At 41.0% G+C, this 23,075-nt stretch overlaps 1 protein-coding gene across 1 annotated transcript; it reads right to left on the bottom strand.

Annotated features, from left to right (window-relative positions):
• Positions 1 to 4,012: 4,012 nt before the first annotated feature.
• Positions 4,013 to 22,704, bottom strand: mettl25 (methyltransferase like 25). Its single transcript, XM_030719727.1, has 12 exons — positions 22,436 to 22,704; positions 20,026 to 20,208; positions 19,778 to 19,884; positions 19,082 to 19,666; positions 18,612 to 18,759; positions 14,788 to 14,882; positions 12,303 to 12,332; positions 11,690 to 11,763; positions 8,778 to 8,871; positions 7,785 to 7,859; positions 7,326 to 7,397; positions 4,013 to 4,674 (listed from the first exon to the last, which is right to left on the bottom strand). Exons 1-12 carry the CDS (start codon positions 22,650 to 22,652, stop codon positions 4,567 to 4,569), a joined length of 1,788 nt encoding a protein of 595 aa, XP_030575587.1. The 5' UTR covers positions 22,653 to 22,704; the 3' UTR covers positions 4,013 to 4,566.
• Positions 22,705 to 23,075: the final 371 nt, after the last annotated feature.

Below are 23,075 nucleotides of genomic sequence, written 5' to 3'. Positions count from 1 at the left end.
TCCTCATCCCTCTTAGCCCTACAAAGCAAGTAATGGTAATTTCCCCATGCTGTTCATACCGGAACCACTGCTTCTTCCCCTGAAGCAGATTGACATCACACAGGAAACAGATAATCACAGCTGGAAGGACCAGGCCTCACAGAAATAGCGCACTCATGGCATTTATATCAACACTGAAGCTTGGCAACCAAATATCAGAATCCAGATCAAACCCCACCCCGGTTTGTGGAACATCCGCAAAGGCCGTCACCTCCTGATTCAGGAAGATCAGAAGTATAATTTTGTAAGTGGGAGCCTGATTGTTGTTTTGGCTTGGGCAATAAATGAAGGTGGATAAGTTAATGAGGGTTTGTTATTTTACATTTACTTTTAAATCAAGATAATGGTGGACTGAATATGGCTTGAATTGTGGTTAAAAACGTCACTGGATTGTGTTGTTTCTGGAGGAAAATAAAACCCTTATTAAATTTAAAAAAAGAAGTGATTGACTAAAAACAACATCTGAGCTACAAATGAAAATACGCAGCTGCTTTCCCAATAAACTAAGGCAATGCAAGATGTTCTTTAATATTACCACTACAATAATTTGATGAGTTTTGGAATCTGACGTTGCCCGACATTATATACAGTACACATATCTGCAGATGCTTCCGTACTCATACTTTATTATGTAAATTATCTTTCAAATTATGTCAGGAAAAACAAAACAAAAACAAAGGGGTTTCAAAGAGCACCTAATATTCTCATTTCCAGCATTTCCTTATGTATCTTAAATTGCGCATTGGTGTCAACCCTCAGTTCATCTGCTGTCTGATACAGCTCCACTACCCCAATTCAGCTCCTCTGTCTTTAAGGCAAACAGAAGGTTTAAAGAGCAGATAGATCTGTGCTCAAAGTTCTTAGCTGACAGAAGTGGTACCCAGTGTGGTTTCCTGCTGCTGCCGCCCGTCAGCTTCAGGTTTGAAGTGCTGTGTGTTCAGAGAGGCTCTTCTGCATATCTTGGCTGTAATGAGTGGTTATTTGAGTTAGTCTTAACTTACCATCAGCTCGAAGCAGTCTGGCCATTCTCCTCATTTTCACGCAGAAAACTGCAGCTCACTAGCTACTTTCTCTTTTTCAGACCATTCTAAGGAAAACCCAGTTTGTGAAATACTCAGTTTGAACATCAGCAGGTCATTTTTGATCGTGTCATATTTAATGACTTACTACCATGAGATTGGCTGATTACTTATTTTTAATAACAAGCAGCTGAACAGGTGTACCTAATGAAATGGACATGTGCATATAAAAGCATAAATGGTGCCCTTTAATAATATATCAAATGAACCCATGTGTAACACTGACTTTGGACTTTCTGCTGACCACACATAACTGTTTCTTATCTTCTCTATTTTCTATGACTAGGCAGATGTTTTGAATCAGTCTAATTTAATATAAATCTTGATACCAGTCCAAGAGAGCGGGCAAGATTAATGGAAAATATGACTCAGAAGGACAAGAACTTATCCAAAGTATGCGATGACTGCGTTTCACACTGAAAACATCATTTGTCCGTCCTCTCTTAAGTGGTTCTTCACAGCGACGCTGTTTGGAGCGGAGAGTCAAACATTTACACAGTTTGACGTCCCTGTTTACACGTCCACAGATAAATCTCTGACAGGTGAATGCGTTTTTTTTTTTGTCCGTGTCTTCAGAGAACATATCTGCAGAGACTTGAAGCGATAACAATGAAAACAAGCTGTTGCGTTCCCAGCACAACATCCAGCTGAATCCCTTTGTTTGTATGAGCCAGCCACCATGGACAGCAGCGAGGTGGTTTTGCGACTGGCACGCAACCTCCCAAAAGTCCCGGTTTCTGTTTAATTAAAAGAGGGCATCACAACAACCACGCTTGGATGGAACATATTAAAATAACAGCAGAGACAATCTTAATTCACAATCTGACATTTAAGAAATGATTATTTGAAGTGGTCGTGTTCTGTCTGATAAAGTTTGCCACTTCCCTTTCCACATTGTATGCTTTAATTACTTTGGATTCATTGAGTAGGGATTTGTTTTCCTTTCCTTTTCGCACGAAGGAGCTTTCTCCCAGTCCACATTCATTCACTCAGAGCTGCTGTATAATATAGATATTATTGGGTGCAGCATTTAAAATCTAGAAATGCTTGTTATGTTTTTTTTTGGTTTTTACATGAGGGAGAGTGGCAGGAGCTTGTATTCCATCCAAGCAGTACCGTGAGAAACAGTGATCCCAGCTGAAAGCCAAAGTGTTGACACACTTCCCCTCTGCTTCCTCTCATTCCTACCTTGCAGTGAGAAGTCTGAGGTGGGAACACTTTGAATGATTTTTCTATGGAGACGCTTTCTCTCTAAAGTCTTTATCAGACCCTGAAACATTTTTTTCCCTGTCTTCTGTTAAGTGCAAAGTCAGGAAATGATAGTTTACCTACACCGTGCCGCCTATAGCTTTTAACTGGTTCCTTTCACTCGTGCGTGTGGTTGATGCAGGCCTTTCATTCTGGGCACATGAAAGAAAGGGGGATTTGCGCAAACGTGCGTGCAAGCAGTGAAGGATGGGACAGGTCAAGAGGACGTGACTAACATGCCACAACAAAACCCGGCAACATTTATATCCCAAACAAGCTTTGTACACATCTTGAATTGCTTGTATTCGTGTCAGTCCAGTTTCGCCACTACAGCAGGCTGTCAGTGCGAAGCGCGGTGCCGGATCCAAACATGGCCCAGACGCAGCGGAGAGCTTTACCATGTGTCTTTACAGAGATAAAAATAACACTTTAGGACACAGCAATGTTGACAGACCTATGAATTGCCCACAGATGTGCAGGCTGCTGTGGCTACAGTGACAAATAGAAGTTGCAGTGGGAGAAAACAGAAGAAATGCTTTGCAGCAGTACTGCACAGCGGGATAGTGTTGCCTTTCCTTTGTTTCAGGCTACGTTTATTCAGAGTTTCCATAATTTACTATCTTGCTTTAATGAAAATGTTCACACACACAGCTGACACACTCATTACTGGCTCAGTGGTAGAGGTTGGGAGATGCAGAGTACAACAGAACAGAACTAATGCTTCTTATTTAAAGAGATAATGTGGTTTCTAAACAGTTTTATTTATTCTTTTATTATTATTATTATTCAAATACAGCCTTGGTAGATAAACTAACACTATAAAAGCGGATATTTTGAGGAAATCTTTTTGGTCAAATTTGCAGTCATACGATACTGCACTGTGGCAGAGGTTTAACATTATAACCAGTTAACTACTTTATTCAAATTCATCCATTAACCTTGTGTAAACATTTCAACCACAACATTAATCAGTTTTATTCTTATATTAACCATATTAACAGAGGGGTTTTACAGAGAACGGTTTGAAAAATAGAAGCTATTCAGTGAGCTGCAGTTCTGAGTGAAAATGCCCTCTTGATGCCAGAGGAAAACCGACTGCTTCAAGCTGCAATATTACCTGAATATTGTTGCTGACCACGTCCACCCCTTTGTGACCGCACTGTACCCATCTTCTGATGGTTGCTTCCAGCAGGATAATGTGCCACATCACAGCCACTAGATCTCAATCCAATAAAGCAGCTTTGGGATGCGGTGGAATGAAAGATTCACATCACAGATGTGCAACAAACAAATCAGCAGCAACTCTGTGATGCTATCGTGCCAAAATAGATGAGCGAGGTGTACAAGGTGGTTGTATTTTTTTTTTCTGGATTAAATCTAATTCCTATTTTTATAAATTGGCTTATCTTTTAATATACATCAGAAATTGTAACGGAAAACACTACAATTTTAGACACAGAGGTCCAAGCATCTGTAAACAATTAATAAAAGGACACTTTTTAAATGTAATTTTCAGTAAATGTAGGTATTAATTCAATCTGTGCATTTGATTCTCACTGCAGTTTTTGCATATTTCCCACAACTACAGTTCTTGTGTGTATGCTAAACAAACACATTCATTTACAAAACATGTACAAAGTGTATGATTTATTTAATTACGAAGAACAAAGGCACAGGTATGCAAAAAAAAAGAAAAAGAAAAGTAAATATTAAGATTGAGCACAAGGGCACCACATGCCCTGTTTTTTCCTCTACTTCCTCTGGTTTGGGATCCTGGAAAATGGAGTTTCCAGACCTGCTGTGGGGATCCTGGTTACCCTAAAGCCCCCTAAACAGCCTTTAAAAACAAGTTAAAAGGGTGCAATGCATATGATTCAATCAAAGAGTGAAGGCCGTTTTTTTCCAGCTGTTTTGAGCATGGGTTTGATCTCTGAGAAGAACGCAAGATCAAGGGCATGAGAAGCAGAAACATTTCAGATACTTTTTCAATTTAAAAGTAATCAAGTATGTAAAACAGAACGTGGTGTTACAGAAATAGAGAGAACATTGAAAATGATTCAATCTAGATGAAATGCTGCAATTAAAACAAGCAGGTGGGAATGCATACATAATACAATCACTTTTAAAGCATAATTGCTGCTATGCTCATGTATAAACATGAACCCTGAATTAGTGTGTTGCGTGCATATGTATAAGTTCTTCAGCTTGTGAGTCTTTTTCCATCACTCTTGAGTCCGATGACAGCGTAACATCTGGGAGACAACAGGGGATCAAACAGTTGCACCAGTGCAGAGAATGACACGTCCTCCTGCAATACAAGAAAAAAAAATAACAGAACTGATATAAAAATCTTGATTCTACTCCCACTTTTTGGCTTTATTACCACTGATGGATGTTTCCTCTATTGAATCCCCAGAGATTTATGTGCAAAACAAGTTTGTCTTCCTTGGCAGTGAAGCTGTTTAGCTGCAGAACTACAGCCAACCCAGAGGCTGTATGCATGCTGGAAATCTCTCTGTGTCATCATCTAATGCTGACTAGGGTGTGTTCAGAAATTTTGCAGGCAGTTACAGCACTACCACGTTTGTACTCAATGCCATTTGGAAACCTCAAAGCAGGTGTCCACAACTCATAGCCAAGAGGCCTTCAAAAATATTTGTTTTAAGTTGTAAGATAGTGCTGTAATATAAAAATAAAGTGCATATCTATAGAGGGGCACCAGTAAATCAAGCATACTGTGTCTCTTACTCCCACCCACTTTGTTTTAGAAACTCTGATATGATTGATACACATCATGTTATATGAAGCTAAATCATTTAGATGCATATGAAAAATGTTATTTAAACATTTTAGAAGAGAAGTAGTTCCCCTTAATGATGTTAGGAATAAGAGCGCGGTCATTGAAAACGTTTCCCTCCTGTAAGTGGTTCCTGGCCTTAAAACACAAGTAGCTACTTTTACTGTTTCTTATAACAGTTTTCTTATAGCAGAGTTTACTGAGAAATGGCATTTGTCAAAATGAAAAATATTGTCTATTTTACTTTTTATTAGCTTCTTTAAATATTTCTGGAATAATAAACTATGGTTAGGGGATTTTACAGGAGGCAGTTGACCCTATACCACACACCTATAATACCCCCAAGAAGCTAAGTCGGCAGATTAGCAAACATTCAAAGACTGAAACTGTTAATATTAGTTTAGATGTAAGCATCTGTAAGCAGTAAGGCAGCTGGTGCAGTGGAAATTAATTTTAGTCATAAACCAGTGAAGGATAACTGAAAATTCTGACCAGATGATAGCACTATAACAAAAAGCTGACAAAAGTTATTAGTTGTGAAGAGTCGTTCTGCCAGGTTCGTTTCCACTTCAAACGCACAAAACGTGACTCGCACAGTGGCACTACATGAAACGTCATCAATGGTATTAGATTCATTGCCTGAGAAAAAAAATAAGAATTTCTTCCAACAGTTGCCTAGTCATGTCTGTTTCAGACGAAATAGGGGATGGAGCAACTGATTAACACTGCCATCCATTAAAACAGCATAAGTAACAGTTGTATGATTGTTGTTGGCTGAGGACACACGTTTTGAGCTGGCTGTGATCAGATCAAGGAATGTGGGCAACAGTGCCAACATTGGTACAGCTTCCACATCACTGCCGACGGCACTCCAATCCATCTGCCAATGTCCTGCTCCACTCTCCCCTCTCACAAGACCCCGAGGTACTTAAACTCCTCCGCTTGGAACAGCAATCCTCCCCAACCCAGAGTGGGCGCTTCACCCTTTCCTGCTTGAGAACCTTGACCTCAGACTTCGAGGTGCTAATTCTCATCCCAGCCGCTTCACACTCGGCTGCACCGCCCCAGTGCGATTCCGTTTTTCCACGTTGTCAAACTCACCTTATTCAAAATTTTATCATCGCTGCTTTTATCCAAAAATAGTCTGCCCACGCTCTCTGAGTCAGTCGGCCCCTGTTCACTCCCTGTTCTTTAAATTCACCGTGATCCCTAAAGTCTCCCTTTCAGGCCGTCCGTCGTGCAACCCTCCTCCTCCCCATCTCCACCTCATCCAAGTTTTCCGGAGCGTCTCATCCAAAAGTCTTCAGCAGCCATCTGCTTACTCTGCTCCACAAGCAGTGTCTAGACTCCAGTGGGTCCAACCAATTTCCTACCTTAATCTGAGAATCTGCTCCATGATTCTCAGATTAAGCCTCTCCTCTGAGTCTAAATTAGCATATTCATATTTTTGTAGTAAGTTTCATTATTTCCTTTCCAAATGAGCCCTCCTTATTGAAATATGTGCATCATTGTTCTACTATCGGGGCCTGTGAATTAAGTGAAAACATATCAAGTCAACACCTGATCTCTGTGTGTGCTTATATGATTGTTTAAGGCTGAACATGCTTCTGCACACTTATCGCGTGGATCACATTAACATCCATCCATCACCCCCTATTTTCCCCTTCCTCTGCTTGTCCTCAAGAGAGATCTCCCAAAAGCTTACCACTGCTCTTGATGTAACATAGCTTGATTACACACCCATTAAGAAAGTCCATCTGACATATAATCTTGCATAATCAGAACTTCAAAGCTTTCGCATCATACACATCTCATCATTATGACTCAGACCAAAGATTAGCGTGTTGTGTTTGGCTGCGGGAGCACAAGACGATAAATTGCCGGCTGGCTTCAATTTAGCCGACACCTATGTTACTGTCAGCGGTTTGAGACAGAGAGAGGGTTCCAGATTTCAGCTGAGATTTCTGTGTGTTCACTTTCATCATCTGGGAAATATATTTTAAATCCCAATCAACAAGCAGTACAAGCGAATCATAAAGATGAGCCCAGGTAGAAAATTGGAAAAAGCCTCTTAGGCTGTGCCGTAAATGTTCTGAAACACCATCAGAGCTGAATTCATTTATGTAGGATTTCGCATCTTGATGAAACAAAAGGATTTTTACCTGTTCTTTCAGATAGCAGAGGCGATCGAGGAGAATCAGACCTTCAATACAGGGAGCAAGGGTCACCTTCAGCTGCAGAAAGAGGCCGACATGAGAGAAAACAAATCTATATAGCTTTTTCTTTTTCTTACTCTATTTGATATGTGTGTTTTTCGCGGTGACATCCATCTTGTGAAACTTGTGTCTTCCCAGTAGCTGAGCAATTCCCCAAACCTATTTTACTGGTTTATGTCATGAAAGAAAATTGGTATGCTGGCTGACATCACAGTTAGTGGCCTCAGAAGAAAGGAAAAAAAAGTGGCTGGTTTTCTTCTTGTTTGGGGCAATCATTCTCCCATTATTTTTCCCATTAGACTACAATGACCTCACTTAATGGCCTGTAAAGGACTGAAAAGATTTTACACAAAGAAGGGTTTAAACAGGTTGTTGCAGTGCAGGCTGAGAACTTAGATGACTTACCATGTTAAAAGCATGCATCTCATCCATTCGCACTCTGTATGTGTTGTGGTAATCCTGGATGTCACTGTCAGAAAGCTAAAGAGAGAGAGTGACATGTTATGTATGTGAGGAAGAATATGAAGGCACTGAACAGAGGGGAATGAAAATAAAAGTTGGAAGAAAACTGCAAGGAAGATGTCTAATGGGAGAAGTTAAAGAAAATAGCATATGGTTTTTAGGAGCTGTGAGAAACATATGACAGACAGAAGCACGTCATTCCCATTCCCACTGTTACCGAGAGCAACCAGATGACAGACTTCTCAACAGGCTGGTGCCCTGAATCCTGCAACGTCCCACACTAAGACAACTCCTATATAGTTAACGTACAGGGAACCCGTTAGGCTTTTCCTTCTTTTTGTCATATACATGCTGTTACACTGGTGAATACTCATAATAAATATGGTTTCAATGTTTCAGAAAATAAGGTCAGAAACGCTGTAGGTTACAGTGCAGGGTTTCAGAAGGGTTTGCGGTTATGACGTAGCTATGGTGCAGATTTAACACAGAAATCTAATTCCACTTTTTTTTCTCCTACTTATGGCTCTGTAAGATGTCAATGCTCTGGCCCCATCCAGCTGTTGATTGGCTGCATGGAACTGGCCTCATGCAGCCAATTAGGAGATCAACTGGATAGGGGGAGGGGAGGGGGGGTTGCCTTAAAGGGAGACGAGCTTAAACAGCTGAGAATGAACTGAGGGACTACAACAGGGCTCCATATATAAACAAATAAGGATGATTTTTAACTGTAAATAATGCAAGGTTTCTCTATTAGAGGCCATGAATAAAAACATGGGTTGGAAATGACCATAAAAGGTCTACTGATCGAGAATCTACATCTGGAGCTGGAAAATCAGGACAGTGTAGGACAGTGTGGGTTTGTTTGTTTTTTTTCCTGTGTTTTCCACAGTTTGCTTGTAGAAAGTGTAAAGATGAGCGTAAAATTCTGCTCCTGACCTTTGATTCATCCAGTTCCAGTCTGCGTAGAGCACGACGAACGTAGTCCACAAATGACTTTGCCTTGGAGTAGACATTCCCAACTCGCTTTTCACTGTGGACAAAACATGCAGAATTCCTCTGAACATCATGTTTCTGCTCAGTGAAATATTCACACCTCAGCATGTTTCTAAAGGATATTGGGTATTCAACGCTGATCTGATGAAGGTCAAAGGTCAGCATGCAGGTTCTCAGTGTCTTTGATGGTGTCTGGAGTGATAACATTTGCTAAGAGTAAACTGAACTCTGCAGCATTTCCTTCTATTGTTTGGTTTAGTCAGGCAGATATAATCAGTCACTAAAGATGTGCACTGACTGAAAGGGCTTACAGTATGGGGAAGGGGGTGGGAGTGGGCTGACGTGTAAAGCAGCAGTTAGTCATTGGATAACAAGGTGAATTAAGGACAAACTGAAGCCTGAAGGACACCTGAATATTGTGCCTTAATTACTACCAAACGATGTTAAGCAATTATATTTTCTACTGTTCTTCTGCTAATGTAGAAAATGTACTAATGTTCCTTAAAATACCAAGACGCCACAGTAAACACCAGAAAATTCACACAGAAAAAAGGAGATGCAGACTTTTCTCTGAACTCTGAAATGCTGCCAGTCATGGATGTGAACCTTGAAATGCAGAACCGCTGCCACTCTAATCATTTTTCTGTGTGCTTTATGACATTGCTTTCTCGTATTTGTGCCCATATTTTGACACCTTTATTTAAATTTTCTGCAGGCAACAGCTCACCTTTTTAGTCATGATGAATTATGCAAAGTTCTGCTATGGGTGGATCTAAGAAAGTCAGTTAGTTGGCATGCGCATCCACCAGTTAGTCTTACCACCACTTTGCTCCAAAGAGAAATAACTAAAAGCTGTTGAAATTTTATATAAACATGCTGGTGCTCAGAGCACAAATTCTAGTGATGTCTTTCCTTTTTTTTAGGCTGCTGTCTAACGGGCTGCTATGAAATTTGGTACATTTATATTCCCCTCAGTATGAACTGGAAAAGCTTTGATTCCATATGCATTCCTTGAGGCCTATCATCATATCAAGCTTTCCTTTCAGCAAACACTTCATTTCTTTATGATTTTTGATCAACTACCTTTGTGTTTAGTGATAATAGTAAATGTTACACTCTGTGCTAACTCTGTATAATATGATGAGCACTGGACACTTTATTAGGCACACCTGTTCAGCTGCTCTTTAATGCAAACATCTAATCAGCCAAACATTACAACTATTCAGTACATTTAGGCATGTAGACACGGCCAACACAACTTAATGAAGTTCAAACTGAACATGAACATGACTGAATGAACATGATTTTCCCTCACAACCATCTCTGGGTTTTATAGGCAATGGTCCAAAAAGAGAAAATATCCAGTGAGTGGCAGTTCTCTGGGCAGGAGAATGGCCAGACTGCTTTGGGTAACAGTAACTCAATGAACAACCAAAGTATGCAGAAGAGCATACGAACACATCAAACCTTGAAGCAGATGGGCTACAGCAACAAAAGACCACACCACGTGTCAGTCCTGTCAAAAACTGAGCCTGCAAAGCCTCAACAAAATTGTACAATAGAAGACTGCAAAAAATGTTGCCTGGTCTGATGAGTCTCAGTTGCTGCTGTTATATTCGGATGGTAGTGTCAGAATTTGGCATAAACAACATGAAAACAGGGATCCATCCTGCTTTGTAACAACAGTCCAGGCTGCTGGTAGTGGTGGTGGTTTGGGCCCCTTAATGCCAACTAAGCATGATTTAAATACCACAGCCCACCTGAGTACTGCTGTTGACCATATCCATCCCTTTACGACCACAGTGTACCATGTTCTGATGGCTGCTGTGCCATGTCATAAAGTTCAAACCATCTCAAACTGGTTTCTTGGACGTGACAGTGAGTTCACTGTACTCAACTGGCCTCCATGGGCGCCAGATTTCAATCCAATAGAGCAGCTTTGGGATGTGGTGGAATGGGGTGATTTGCATCCATAATGCAAATAATGAATTATATAATGTAAATAATGCAGAAATCTGCAGCAACTGTGTGACACTATCATGTCACTATGGAGAAAATGTCTGAGGAATGTTTCCAGCACTTTGTTGAATCTATGCCACCTAATACCAGAAAGATGTACTTAGTAAACTGTATCTGCTCAATATTAACACAGACAGTGTGAACATTAGCATATGTTAACATTTAGATTAAAGTGACACCATCCTACATGCGGTCACACTGCATTTAGCAGGGAATGTTCCTATTTGCTGGCAAATATTACCTGCAGGATGTCATGATGTTTTCAGGAAACTGTTTTTTTTAAATCAAATCTTCAGATAATGTTCCTGTACTGTTAACCTTACAATAGATTTTAGGAACAAATTAAAAACTGCCGCTGAATACATTACTATAGCAATGAATGGTAATAATCTCAGAACAAAACATTTCTAGCTGGGATCTAGCCACTAGCATCACCACAGGTTACTTGTCTCTAACCAAAACTCTTAGATTCTTGTCAATTAATTTTTTCACCCACTAACTAATTTATATGCAGACTGTTGATAATTCATTAGGCCTGATTTAACAACACACCCAAATCTGGCCTACAGCTGAGTACATATGGCTTTTGCTGGCAAGTCTTGGGTCATTTGTAACCTAAACAAACCAGAGAGAAAAACGTTCCTTTCTGGTTCACAACAAATAAAACAAAACCTTTGGACTGCTATGAAAGCGCGACACCTGTTCTGTTCTAACTCATTCTAACCAAACACAATGTGCAAAATGATGGAAAAAAGTCTTAAAAAATTACATGCATTTGCCCTCATTTCTCATACTGAAGAAATCCACTAGTCCAGATGTGAATTCCTGTAGTTTACCTTTTATAGGAGCTGTAGTGGTCCCTCAGAATAACATGAAGGACTGCTCGGTAGAACAGGGACTCCATCTGAATCTGTAGGGAAGGACAAAGATGTTGATTTGAATTAACATAACTCAGCTTTTACAATAAAAAAAAAATATTTTTTCCCCTCATCCAGCATGTATACAAATGGCCGATGAACGTTTCTGACACTTTTCAAACTTAATGCAGCACTAGCAAGCAATCAAGCCTGTTTTTGGATTCAGAGCCCTGTTCCAGCCAGTAATCAATCTTTCCGTGATTGCATTAATATTTATAAACATTCCATATTAATGGCAGCGGGTATCGTGTATCAGCTTTGGCCTGGAGCCTCCGAGTTCTGCATTTCAAATAAATACGCTGTAGTCAATCACAGACTTAAAACAATAGCAGAATTAATGGGCTGATTGTCTGAATGCATGCAGGAGATTGACAATGAAGATAATACAGTTGTGCGTGATTGTGAAAGCCCATACTTGTGACTTGAAATAATTTGATGTATTTATTTTGATGAGCATAATGACAGTTAACAAAAAGAATGATGGCTATTTGTCTATGATATTGATTACAATTAGCATGCATGCCTTACTTACCCCTTGGCCAAGTGCAACTCTTTCCAGGGCCTGTTTTAGATAAATGGGAAAGTGTTAAGACAAAGACTTTCCTGGAAAAAAAGTGAGCTGGAGAAAGAAAGAAAAAAGCATTTTTGACACTCTGCTTACACTAATGAGCCAAAACATTATGATCACCCCTGTCTAATATACTGTTGGTCCCTTGTGTGCTGCCAGAACAGCAGATGGACTCTACAGAACCTCTAAGACAATCATCTAGTATATTAGGTACATAAGTATCTGAACAGTTGCACAATTTTTGCATTTTTGCTTCTGTGAACCACCACATATTGAATTTGAATTTGATAGCTGCTCATGGGAACTCTCAAAATAACAGGCATGTATTCATGGGGTGGAAAGATGTTTCAGTGCACATCAAGAAGGTCATCATTAGGATGAAAACCAAAACAGACCTATTAGAACGACAGTGGAAACTCTTGGGGTGGCCAGATCAATTTTGCAGGTTTTTGGAAAGAAGGAATGCCCTGGAGAGTTCAGCAACACAGATAACAGGGACACTTTCAGGACTGAAAGATCACGGAAGACAAAGTTGACAAATAATTCTTTCCTTGGTGAAGAAAAAGCTCTTCACAACGTTGCGAAATACCCAAAATACTCTTAAGACTCCTATCAATGCCACTATTATTATAAATAAAAGAGGTTTATCTCAAGAAGCAAAACCAGTGGATGACCTTGTGCCAGAATGATGGAGAGGGGATGGACTGATAGTAGTTTTCAAACTTTTTGTGATCAAGACACACCACCGGGTCTCTATGCAAAACAGGCTTTGTGGCATCCAACATGTAATTTTTTTGCAAGGGTGTCACCACTCCACAATATTTTTCTTCCATTGACTTGTGAGCCTTTGGTACATACCCAGCGCTCTTTTGAGGAAGGCCAAGTTTCTTTCAGAAGGGTTGTTTGGCTTCTGATTCAGAAACAGATCCTTAGTGGAAATGAGTTAAAAGAGTCATACAGTATTTTGCAATAGCAATGAAACAGCTGTACAAAATACCAAGACACACCTGGACAGAGGCACATCTGGACTTGCCTCATGGTGCACCAGTGGGCCTCTGCACACTATTTGTAAACCACTGGAAGAATTCCAAATTGTGTGTCAAAAATGCAGTGATGCACTGGTGGATGTAGGATCTGGGCGACTGGTGCAAACTGATGACGCATGCTTGAATTTTTCTATTTAGATTTTTTCAAATACAAAAATCTTTCTGGTTTCCATTTTCAGTCCCCGTGGAGTCTGTCTTGAAGCAACTCTGATGTTATTTAACATCCTATTAAATGGATTCCCAGTCGAAAGGTGCTCAGATTTATGGGAAAAAATAAATTAAAAATTAAAATAGGGCTGTACTTGACAGCAGCAATGGGTGATGACCCAAAGCATCCTGTGCAAACAACCCAAGACATTTGTAAGGCAAACAAATGTAATGTTCTTAAATAGCCAATTCAGACAAGTGACCTCAACTCATCCAAGCATGCTGTTACGCACGACCTCAGGTTATTGGTCCAGCTATTGACTGTTTTAGTGTCACTCTCATTAACCTGCTCTCTCACTTCTCTGATTTATTCTTAGTGCTGATTGGTTGCCGATGGATTGCTGCATGAATATAAACCTGGAAAAGGCGGAGCATGGTGTTTGGCAACTGGCGTCTGGATCTTCCCCTCCTCTTACTTGATTTCCATCAGCACTGGCTTCATCTTACTGCTGCTTCTACAGCTTTAGTTATGGAGTATAGGTTGAGAAGGAGTTACTGGCACTACTGTTTTTGGTTTTGATTTCCATTAGTTTAGTTTCCCAGAATTAGTTTCCGGGAGAAGCCCGAATCCGATTGCCCACTGCGTGGTTGGTTCACCGTCTTCTTCCTCTTTTTTTGGGAGCTGGGGATCCCGTCTCTTTTCATTTCTGTTTATCTTTTGTAAGTATTTCCCTTATTAAAAGCTTGTTGAATGGCAGCAGCATTGTGGCATCTTCTCATATGTTCAACCATTAACTTAGGGAGCATAACAATGCTTTTCACCCACTGAAGACATAAACCAAGGCCAGAAAGAACAAGAGAAAAGCAGCAGTTTCTTCAGAGCCTGTGAAAATGGAAAAGCTATACAACAAATGGCTGTAATTTGTAATGCATCTTTTTGTTTCTTTTCAACCCCTTATTTTAAAGCTGCAGGTCTGCACTTCAGTTACAGCCTTACTGCTTTATTTCAAATCAATTGTGGTGGTGTACAGAAGCAAAGTTAGATATGCTGGGAGCGACTGTACAAATACTTACAGGTATGACTGTATCAGCCAGACCTTGGTATGTGCCACATGGGAGACAGTAAATAATATGTGATTCATCCATTGATGGTCATACTCTTTGAGCTCGTCAGTGTAGAATTTTACCCTCAGTTAGAAGTTTTTTTTTTTTTTTTGTATACAGCCATCCATGAAAAAAAACCATGAGAAACTCACCAAACATGCTGACATCCTGGCATTTCTGCTGCAAAAGCAGGACTGGTCACGGAGGTACTGACTCAGAGGGAAACCACACACACTCTGTAAACACTCTGTTAGAAACACACAGGGATATGATTCAACTGATTGATCAGTTTGTTTGACTAGTGGGAGGGTTTTCATGGTGTTTCCATTCATTTGAAATATTTGCAAGGCAAACATTAAGTTTGCAAAAGTAGAAAAGAAAACTTTTTTTTTTTTTTGCTGTGACTGCCTTAGAATATCCCAGGGGGGCAGATTCAAATTGCTTATTAGTAACCATTAAATCTGAAGCCACAGCCAGCAGGAATTTAGCTTTGCTTAGCACTAAAGATAAACCTTGGGGAAAGCAAACCTAGCCTAATAATAATATTGATTAAAGCCACAAGTTTTGTACAGTTTAACAAATTTTATCCAGCATTAATTATTTAGCTTTATAGATGCTGGTAGGTGTGTTTTGTTACCTTTGAGGATCCAGGACATTAGCTTCCTTGTTTTTAATGATTTTGTGCTAAGCTAGCCCAACTCTCAGCGGGAAATCACACAAAAGGACTTCAAACTTTTCTTTTAATCCAAATATATTCATATGTTGCCCCCTAAAAAGTCAGAATAGCTAACCTCTAATTATTCTTGTGAGGAGAAATGGCAACGTGAACTCCATAATTCTAACCACAGGAGTTCTTGGGACTCAAAAACACCGATTCCCAGTGGGAGGGTGTCGAGTGCTGACAGCATGCCATCCTTTTCATGTCATTTTAAAAAGGGTTGAAGACTGAGGCCAAGGCACAGTGACTCCAGTGGGAGTACAGTCAAAGGAAGCACTAATAACATGTGCAGCTGTGGATGGTAAGGCTCTCGCAAACTGCTCTGGACACAGGGGCGCATTAGCAGTCAGGTTAGCTTTATGTCTGCCTGGCCCATGGCTGCTGACACAGGCCTTCTGAGGCAACTGAAGTGGACAAGGCTTTGTGACATCTGAAGGGTGGATTTCAGTATGTGCACAGAGCTGTTTATAGCAGCTACCCTTGTATTGGTCACAGAGTTCATTCTGAAGTGGCCGTGAAAATTCCCTGAAATTCAGATAAATATTTCTGTATCCTAGTGTGTAACTGGACATGTACACTCAGAATCTGGATGCCTAACTGTCCTCATCTTGGAGCAGTTTTGCTGCTGTGAGTAAATAGAAATAGAAAGAGTAAATAGTAAGAGCATGGTACTAGATATGGAGTATGCACTTCAGGAATTGCTTGAATTCTACATGAGTTGATCCCATAAATGTATAACTTCCTTCTATAATGAAGCTTTCGGGCCTCTGGATCCTTTTTGGGTTGAGGCAGGCCACCACAGGAGCTGGCCTGCAGCCCAGACTGCACTGTAAGGCCAACAGGGGAGTGAAAGTGTGTGCATGTGTGAGCAAAGGCCTTTGTTCCCTTCTTTAAAGGATCGAGAAACAAGGGTGGAAAGCAGTGTTTTCAATCGGCTGTCATGATATCACTTTCTGCTCTCGAGTGTCGAAGGTTGCACTGTTAACAAGAGATGACGTGGGACTGCATCGACTGTAGCGTGGGTTCTTTTCCGACAGCCGTGCGGAGGCTGCAGACAAAGCACGAGGACACATGTAGACAATTTCATACCTCATAAACTTTGGAGTGGAGGAATATATGAAACAGGGATGATATCAGCCTGCATTCTGGCACCTGCATCGCTGTCAAGTTAGGGCAGCAGCAGACAATAACAAACAGCCTCCTCAGTGTGAAAGACTGGGCTAACTATGACACTGTGAAGATAAAATACTTCATGCTGGCAGCAGAATCAATTCCTTCCAATTGATTCTGTTTCTAAATAAAAAGGTCAAAACTTCTCATTTTCAGCGGCCTTCAACAGCCATTTAAAATCCATAAATTTAGTCTAATGACTGTAACAGTAGGCATCTGAGCTAACTCAATCTCCAGAAGGGTAACTAGGCCATGTCTCGGGACGCTCAGTGGAACATTTGACTTGTTTACTACCAAGTAGGAATATACACTGATTAGCCACAACACTGTAGTGTGGCTGGGTATGTCCCAGCTGCGAAAAATTAAACACATAGTTCAGACAAGATGTGGCAGATTCTTGCATCTAATCTGCAACTCTCATATAAGGCACACTATTTAACCTGGTTTAGCTTACCTACATTTGTGCAAGCTGCCATCCAAGTCACCTCCACCCCAGCTCCCTCTTTCCATCTCACGCCAAACTTAATCAAATGGAAACATTCCTCACAGATTTTACTCGATATTGACATGATAACATCACACAGTTGAAGTTTTGTTGGCTACACATCCATGATGTGAATCTCCCGGTCCACCACATCACAAAGCTGCCATTTAAGATATTGAGAGTGTGGGGCCCATCTGAATACAGTGAACTCATTGTCATGTTCAAGAAACCAGTTAGAGATGATCTGAGCTATGTGACACAGCATGTTTTCCTGCTAGAAGCAACCAAGAGAAGATAGGTACACTGTGGCCATAAAGGAATGGACATGGTCAGCAGAAATATTCACACACCAAAGTATGGTGTTTCATGGTATTTCAATGATGCACAGTGGGTACTAGGGGGCCCAAAGTGTGCTAAAAAATATCCTCCACATCATTACACCACCAGCAGCAGCCTGAATCATTGATACAAGGCAGGATGGATCCATGCTTTCATATTGTTTATGCCAAATTCTAAGTCTACCATCCGAATATCACAGCAGAAACTGGGAGGTATCAGATCAGTAAGTTTTATCAACTAACAAGACTGGCAGTGTAGTCTTTTGCTGCTGTAGCCCATCTGCATCAAAGTTTGACTTGAATTACTGTTACTTTCCTATTAGCTCGAAGCAGTCTAGTTATTCTCCCCTGACGTCTTGCATCAAGGCGTTTTTGCCCAGAGAACTGCTGCTCACTGGATATTCCCTCTTTTTTGCACCATTCTCTGATGACCCTAGAGACATTTGTGTGGGAAAATCCCAGCAGATCAGCAGTATGTAAAAAACTAAGACCAGCCCATCTTGCACCAACAACCATGCCACGTTCAAAATAATTTAAATCACCTTCCTTTCTTATTATGATACTCATTTTGAACCTCATCATGACCATTTCTACATGCTTAATTGCTACCATGCGATTGGCTGATTAGATAATTGCATTAACAAACGGCTGAACACGTGTACCTAACAAAGTGGCCGGTGAGCACATATGAGCGTAAGGGTGGGGAAGTCCCAGAACAGAGCCATATCACCGAATATAAATTACTGTAGACAGAAATAAGAATGCTTCTCTAACTACAGTAGACGAGACATGGCACTGACTGGGATTCGCCAGATTCGAACAGGCTGCACCCTACAGCCCACAGGACCCAAAGGCCAAAGCCCTGATGACAGACACCGCAGGACAACAGTGATCTGTGTCTACAGGTCAGTGCTCACAAAGGAGACCAATACAATATCTGTTAGGTGGTTTCAGTGCTGTGGTGTCTCGGTGTAAGTGGTTACATGGCTCTTTGTGGGAATATAACATTACATTTCTGATAAGATCAGATTGATGAAGTGCAGGTGTCGGAGGTTGGACTGTGGGAGAAGTGTAAGTGAAAATAAAGAGAGAGATCGACTGTGAACTTTGTGCACGAGAAACCACAGCGTCTCTGTGAGTGTGTAGGTGTGTGTACAGTTACAGCTTTGTAACTCACACAGAGACAGACACAAACAAACTTCTTCAGCCCTGGCAGAGATTTACACCTCTAAGTGTGTGTATGTCTATGTGTGTGTGTGTGTTTACCCTGTTGGGCAGGGTCAAACTCTTCAGACAGCAGGTGATAGCAGCAGCCCACACTGCAGACTGCAGCTAGCTCCGGCTTAGCCACAAACATCCTCAGTGTGCTGGGAGCCAAGTCACCACAAGTGTGCAGGCCAACCACGACGGCATCCTGGGGTTTGGAGAAATCATGCAGAGATGGAAGAGAACAGAAAAAGAGGTGGAAGGGAAGGGAGGGGAGCAGTGGAGATCGATGGTAAAATTTATTGATGATGACGCCTTGCAGATTTGGTGCTGCGGTCACACCCTAGACTTGAGTAATGCAAACTCCAGCTGCTGTGACAGACATGTAATTCTAGGAGTTGCTATGGGAATCAAACTTTGCTACTATGCTATACAGTTGACTGAATATCTACACCACTAACCAACACGCTGCTATTTTTTATTAAACATTTACTTTGGGCTTTTTTTTTTTTGCCTTTGGGTTTGCTTACCTCCAGCTCATTGATGAGCTCTCGGAGCTCTGTTTCTGCAGTAACATAAGATGTGAGAGGTGAAAACACGGCTCTGGTACTGTCAGCCCCATTCTGAGCTTTCCTCTCCAGGTTCTCTCTCTTCCTCCTCTCTCTCTCCTCAGCACTGAGTTGACTTGGGGGAACTCTGGGGGATGCAGACTGTATTACATCCATGGATAAAGCACTCAAAAAGAGCTCATCTGTTTCTGGGTTTTGCTCTGAATGTCCTTCCACTGCGGGGTTGATGTCTGATGAGCTCGTTAACACCCTCTCCTCCTCTTGCGACAGATTTCTTGGTCCATTATCGGATAAAACATCTTCCCCTACATTCAGCCCAGGTTTTCGTTCTATTAACTCCTCCTGAGGTGAATGTGTGGCTTCTGTTTGCGACCTTCCTGCTTTGGTGTGTTTCTGGTACGCTCTGGAGAACTTCTTTAGCTTCCTGTTCCTCTCCTGAGCACCATGAGTGTTAGTGCTGGAGGAGTCAATCCCGTAGACCCGAAGGCCATACTGAAGAGAGAGGAAGGAGCTCAGGTAGCCCTTCCCTGAGCCTACATCTATCACCTGCATGTTAAATTAAAAAATACACGTTAAGAGTCCTTCAGTGGTTTGTGTGTGTGTGTTTTGTTTTTTGTTTTTACATTTAAGATATTGACTGCATCTATAAAAACCTACCTGCTTAACGCTACAGTGCTGAGCCAAGCAGGCCACCACCTCAGACATGGACTGGACTTCATGGGATTTCTTAGAATTCATAAACTCATCTGGCTCAAAAGCAGCCCCTATATTTAAAAAAATATTCAAAAGTCAGGTTAAAAATGCCACATGCTTCCCAAAAACTGACATGCCAAAGGTCCATAAATTATGGTTGTGATTTGAGCAGGACAACCCTGCATTGTCTCCTATTCTCAATCCTCCCCTACCTGTCTCCACTGGTGGAGCATCAGACTCTGACCTGGTCTCTCTGAGGTCCTGCAGTAGCTCTTCTCGGCTCATGCAAAATCCAAGGCCAGGGAGCGAGTGGGCTTTAGCTGCCTGCACAAGTTCCTGAGTATCAACCAGTCGCTTTGTGTCATTGCAAAACCCAAATGTGGTATTGGATTGCTCTGTTAGGGAGACAGATATGGGAATATCAGTAATGTTCAGTCCATATGACAGAACATGTGCTTCAGCTGGTAGCAGCAAAGTCTGGTAGCTCTGATCTCTTATTTGATTTTTGTTGTATTTTTATCAAGTACTGATGGATACTTCTGTGGGGAGAAGAGTTTACTCAAGAGGAGAGCTTTTTCATTGAAACTGAAGACTCAGAAAGTATATTGTGAGTGCAGTCTCATGTGTTATACTGAAACATGGTTGGACCAAAACATCTCAGACTCTAATGTGGATCTACCTGGTTTCACCCTAATATGGTCAGACAGAGATGCTAAAGCTAGTGGCATGAAAAAAGGTGGGGGTCTGGTGCTACTGAGGCTGTAAGGGACTGCTTTGTTTGCACAGATTGGAATGTGCTGCTGGAAACACATGAGAACAGTATGAACATTGACAGACAGGTTGATTGCTTTACTAAATGCATCAACCCCTGTAGAGACACAGTCATACCTACAAAAACTGTGTGCCGTTTCCACAGTAACAAACCCTGGATCACAAGTGACAGAAAGGCAATCCTCAACCAGAAAAAAGGTCGCTTTCAGAGACGGTGACAAAGAACGGCTCAAACAGGTGCAACACGAGCTGAAGAAGAGACTGAAAATGGCAAAAGTGGAATGCAAAAAGAAGACAGGTTAAGGGTGATGTGGAAAGAGCTGATGGACTCAACCAGTTCTCCAACAGATTTGACTCTGCGATCACACCCACTTCCACTGTCGCTCTTCAGTCTCCCCTCCTTATCCTCCTCAACATGTGAGCATCTTCTCTGTTACTCAGTCTTCTCCTCCCCAAGTGTGCTTCCCCACCACAGCTACCCCATCTCCTTGCATTTATAATGTGACCCTGACATCGCGAAAACCTTGGAACAGCTGATTCTACACCTACTGAGACTTGAGGTCAAAGACAAACTTGATCCCCTGCAGTCTGCATACAAACAACCCATCAGAGTAAATGATGCTGTTCTCTACACGCTTCACCGAGCCCTAGCTCATCTGGAGGAATCTGGTGCTTATGTGAGATACATGTTCTCCGATTTTCCAAGCGCTTTCAACACCATATAATCAAATATACTCAAAGACAAGCTCACAGAGATGGGTGCGGATTCTTCCTTAGTTTCCTGGATCACAAACTATTTGACAGAAAGGCCACAGTTTGTCAGGTTGCAGAATTGTGTTTCTGGGACATTAATGAGCAGCACGGATGCTCCACAGGGGACTGTCCTGGCTCCATTCTATTTCACAATGTATACAGCAAACTTCAAATATAATTCTGAGTCCTGCCACATCCAGAAATGCTCAGATGACACTGTTATTGAGGTGTGTATCAGAAATGGACAAGAACCTGAATATAGGGATCTTGTTAAAGCCTTCAGCAACTGGAATCACAAAAACCACCTCATATTGAACACCTCTAAGATGAAGGAAATGATAGTAAATTTCTGAAAATTAAGGCCCCCTCTAAAGCTTGTGAAAGATTGTGGGGTGGACATAGAGGTGGTAACAAAATATAAATATTTAGCTTTACACCTAGATGGTTTTATGCTGTCAGTGCAAGGAACTTTAAAGAGATAATTGCTTTCTAGAAACAATATTCCGAGATCCACAGACCTCACCACCAAAAGGAATAATCTGAACATTAAAGCTCAAATAAAAAGTGTAATAATGCCATAAAATTCTGCTTGGTTTGGTGACACTAGCGATAGAGGAGGTTTATTTTTGCAAAAAGGCTCATTTTTAATATTATTAAAGTAGAAATTTTTCTTAATTGAAACATATTTAGCCAGTGAAAATATGACTTTAATGTGACCTACACTTGCAGTTGGGATGCTAATAAATTTCTTTCAGTTCAATAACTGATTAATTAAGCAACAGTTTCAAGTTTAATTAAAATCAAGAAAAAAATTTAATTATTAGCTTAATCCTGATCCCTAAGTATGGAAGCTTGTTTCCACCATTAAAAAAAACAACATTTTTGCCATCCATAATTCAATATTTTGGGGCTATTATCTCAAAATTTTGACCTACTCATGAGTTTGAGCTGGTAAGCTAAAATTTTGAGCTAATAACTCAAAATTTTGATTTACCGCTGCTTGGCATTTATTAATTTATTTACAAATGGCAGTAACAAGCCTCTAAACATAAAACATCAATATGGAAGCTTGTTTATGTTCTACCTGAACGTCCTTACCCTTCTGCCTGTGCTGTGGCTCCCTCTGTTTGTCGCTACCGGAACTTACAGCTGACAGGACCTCCTCCGGTGGCACGGCCACGAACCGCTTCCACACATCGTGAGTGTAAAACTCCACGGTGTGGGCGTTAGCAATGCTAAGAGTTATAGATAGAAACCGCCTGACTTTATCTATACGTCGCTGAATTTCTGTGAGGCTACATGAGGAGGATTTCATGTTGGAGAGGAGCTGCGGAAAGCACACGAGTGTCCTACTTCTGGTGTACGCCTAGACATTAGCAGTCGAATGAAAACTGCTCGATGAATTTACAAAACTGCTTTTTTAAATCATTAAAATAATCTTAACATGTGTTCATACGGAGGTTAGGGTGTAACAAAAACGACACACTTTATCAGAATCAACAAACCTGGTAGTCCGATGTAATTAATTAAATAAAACTCTAATATTAGTTTTGGTAAGATGAAAAGTTGTTCAAAAAACGATTTAAAAAAATAATTAACAGAAGTGGGCGTTTACACCTATACGCTGTAGCATGAATTTATAATATCTAACCGGTAATTCGGAGTATTAACAAGGAATATTTTGAAATTGCGCCTGCCGCAATCGATTTCTTACGTCTGTCTTGTATACGTCATCACG

Source organism: Archocentrus centrarchus, chromosome 23 (assembly GCF_007364275.1).
Source record: "Archocentrus centrarchus isolate MPI-CPG fArcCen1 chromosome 23, fArcCen1, whole genome shotgun sequence".
Classification (NCBI taxonomy): domain Eukaryota; kingdom Metazoa; phylum Chordata; class Actinopteri; order Cichliformes; family Cichlidae; genus Archocentrus; species Archocentrus centrarchus.
The sequence above is the reverse complement of the archived record's forward strand: the minus strand, read 5'-3'. Positions and strand labels throughout refer to the sequence as shown.

Coding starts and splice junctions, on each gene's coding strand:
- mettl25 (XM_030719727.1), bottom strand. CDS start 22,652: ATGAAATCCTCCTCATGTAGCCTCACAGAAATTCAGCGACGTATAGAT. Junction 20,209..22,435: donor GCCACAGCACAGGCAGAAGG/GTAAGGACGTTC, acceptor TCTCCCTAACAG/AGCAATCCAATACCACATTT. Junction 12,333..14,787: donor CCAGGATGTCAGCATGTTTG/GTGAGTTTCTCA, acceptor TATCTAAAACAG/GCCCTGGAAAGAGTTGCACT.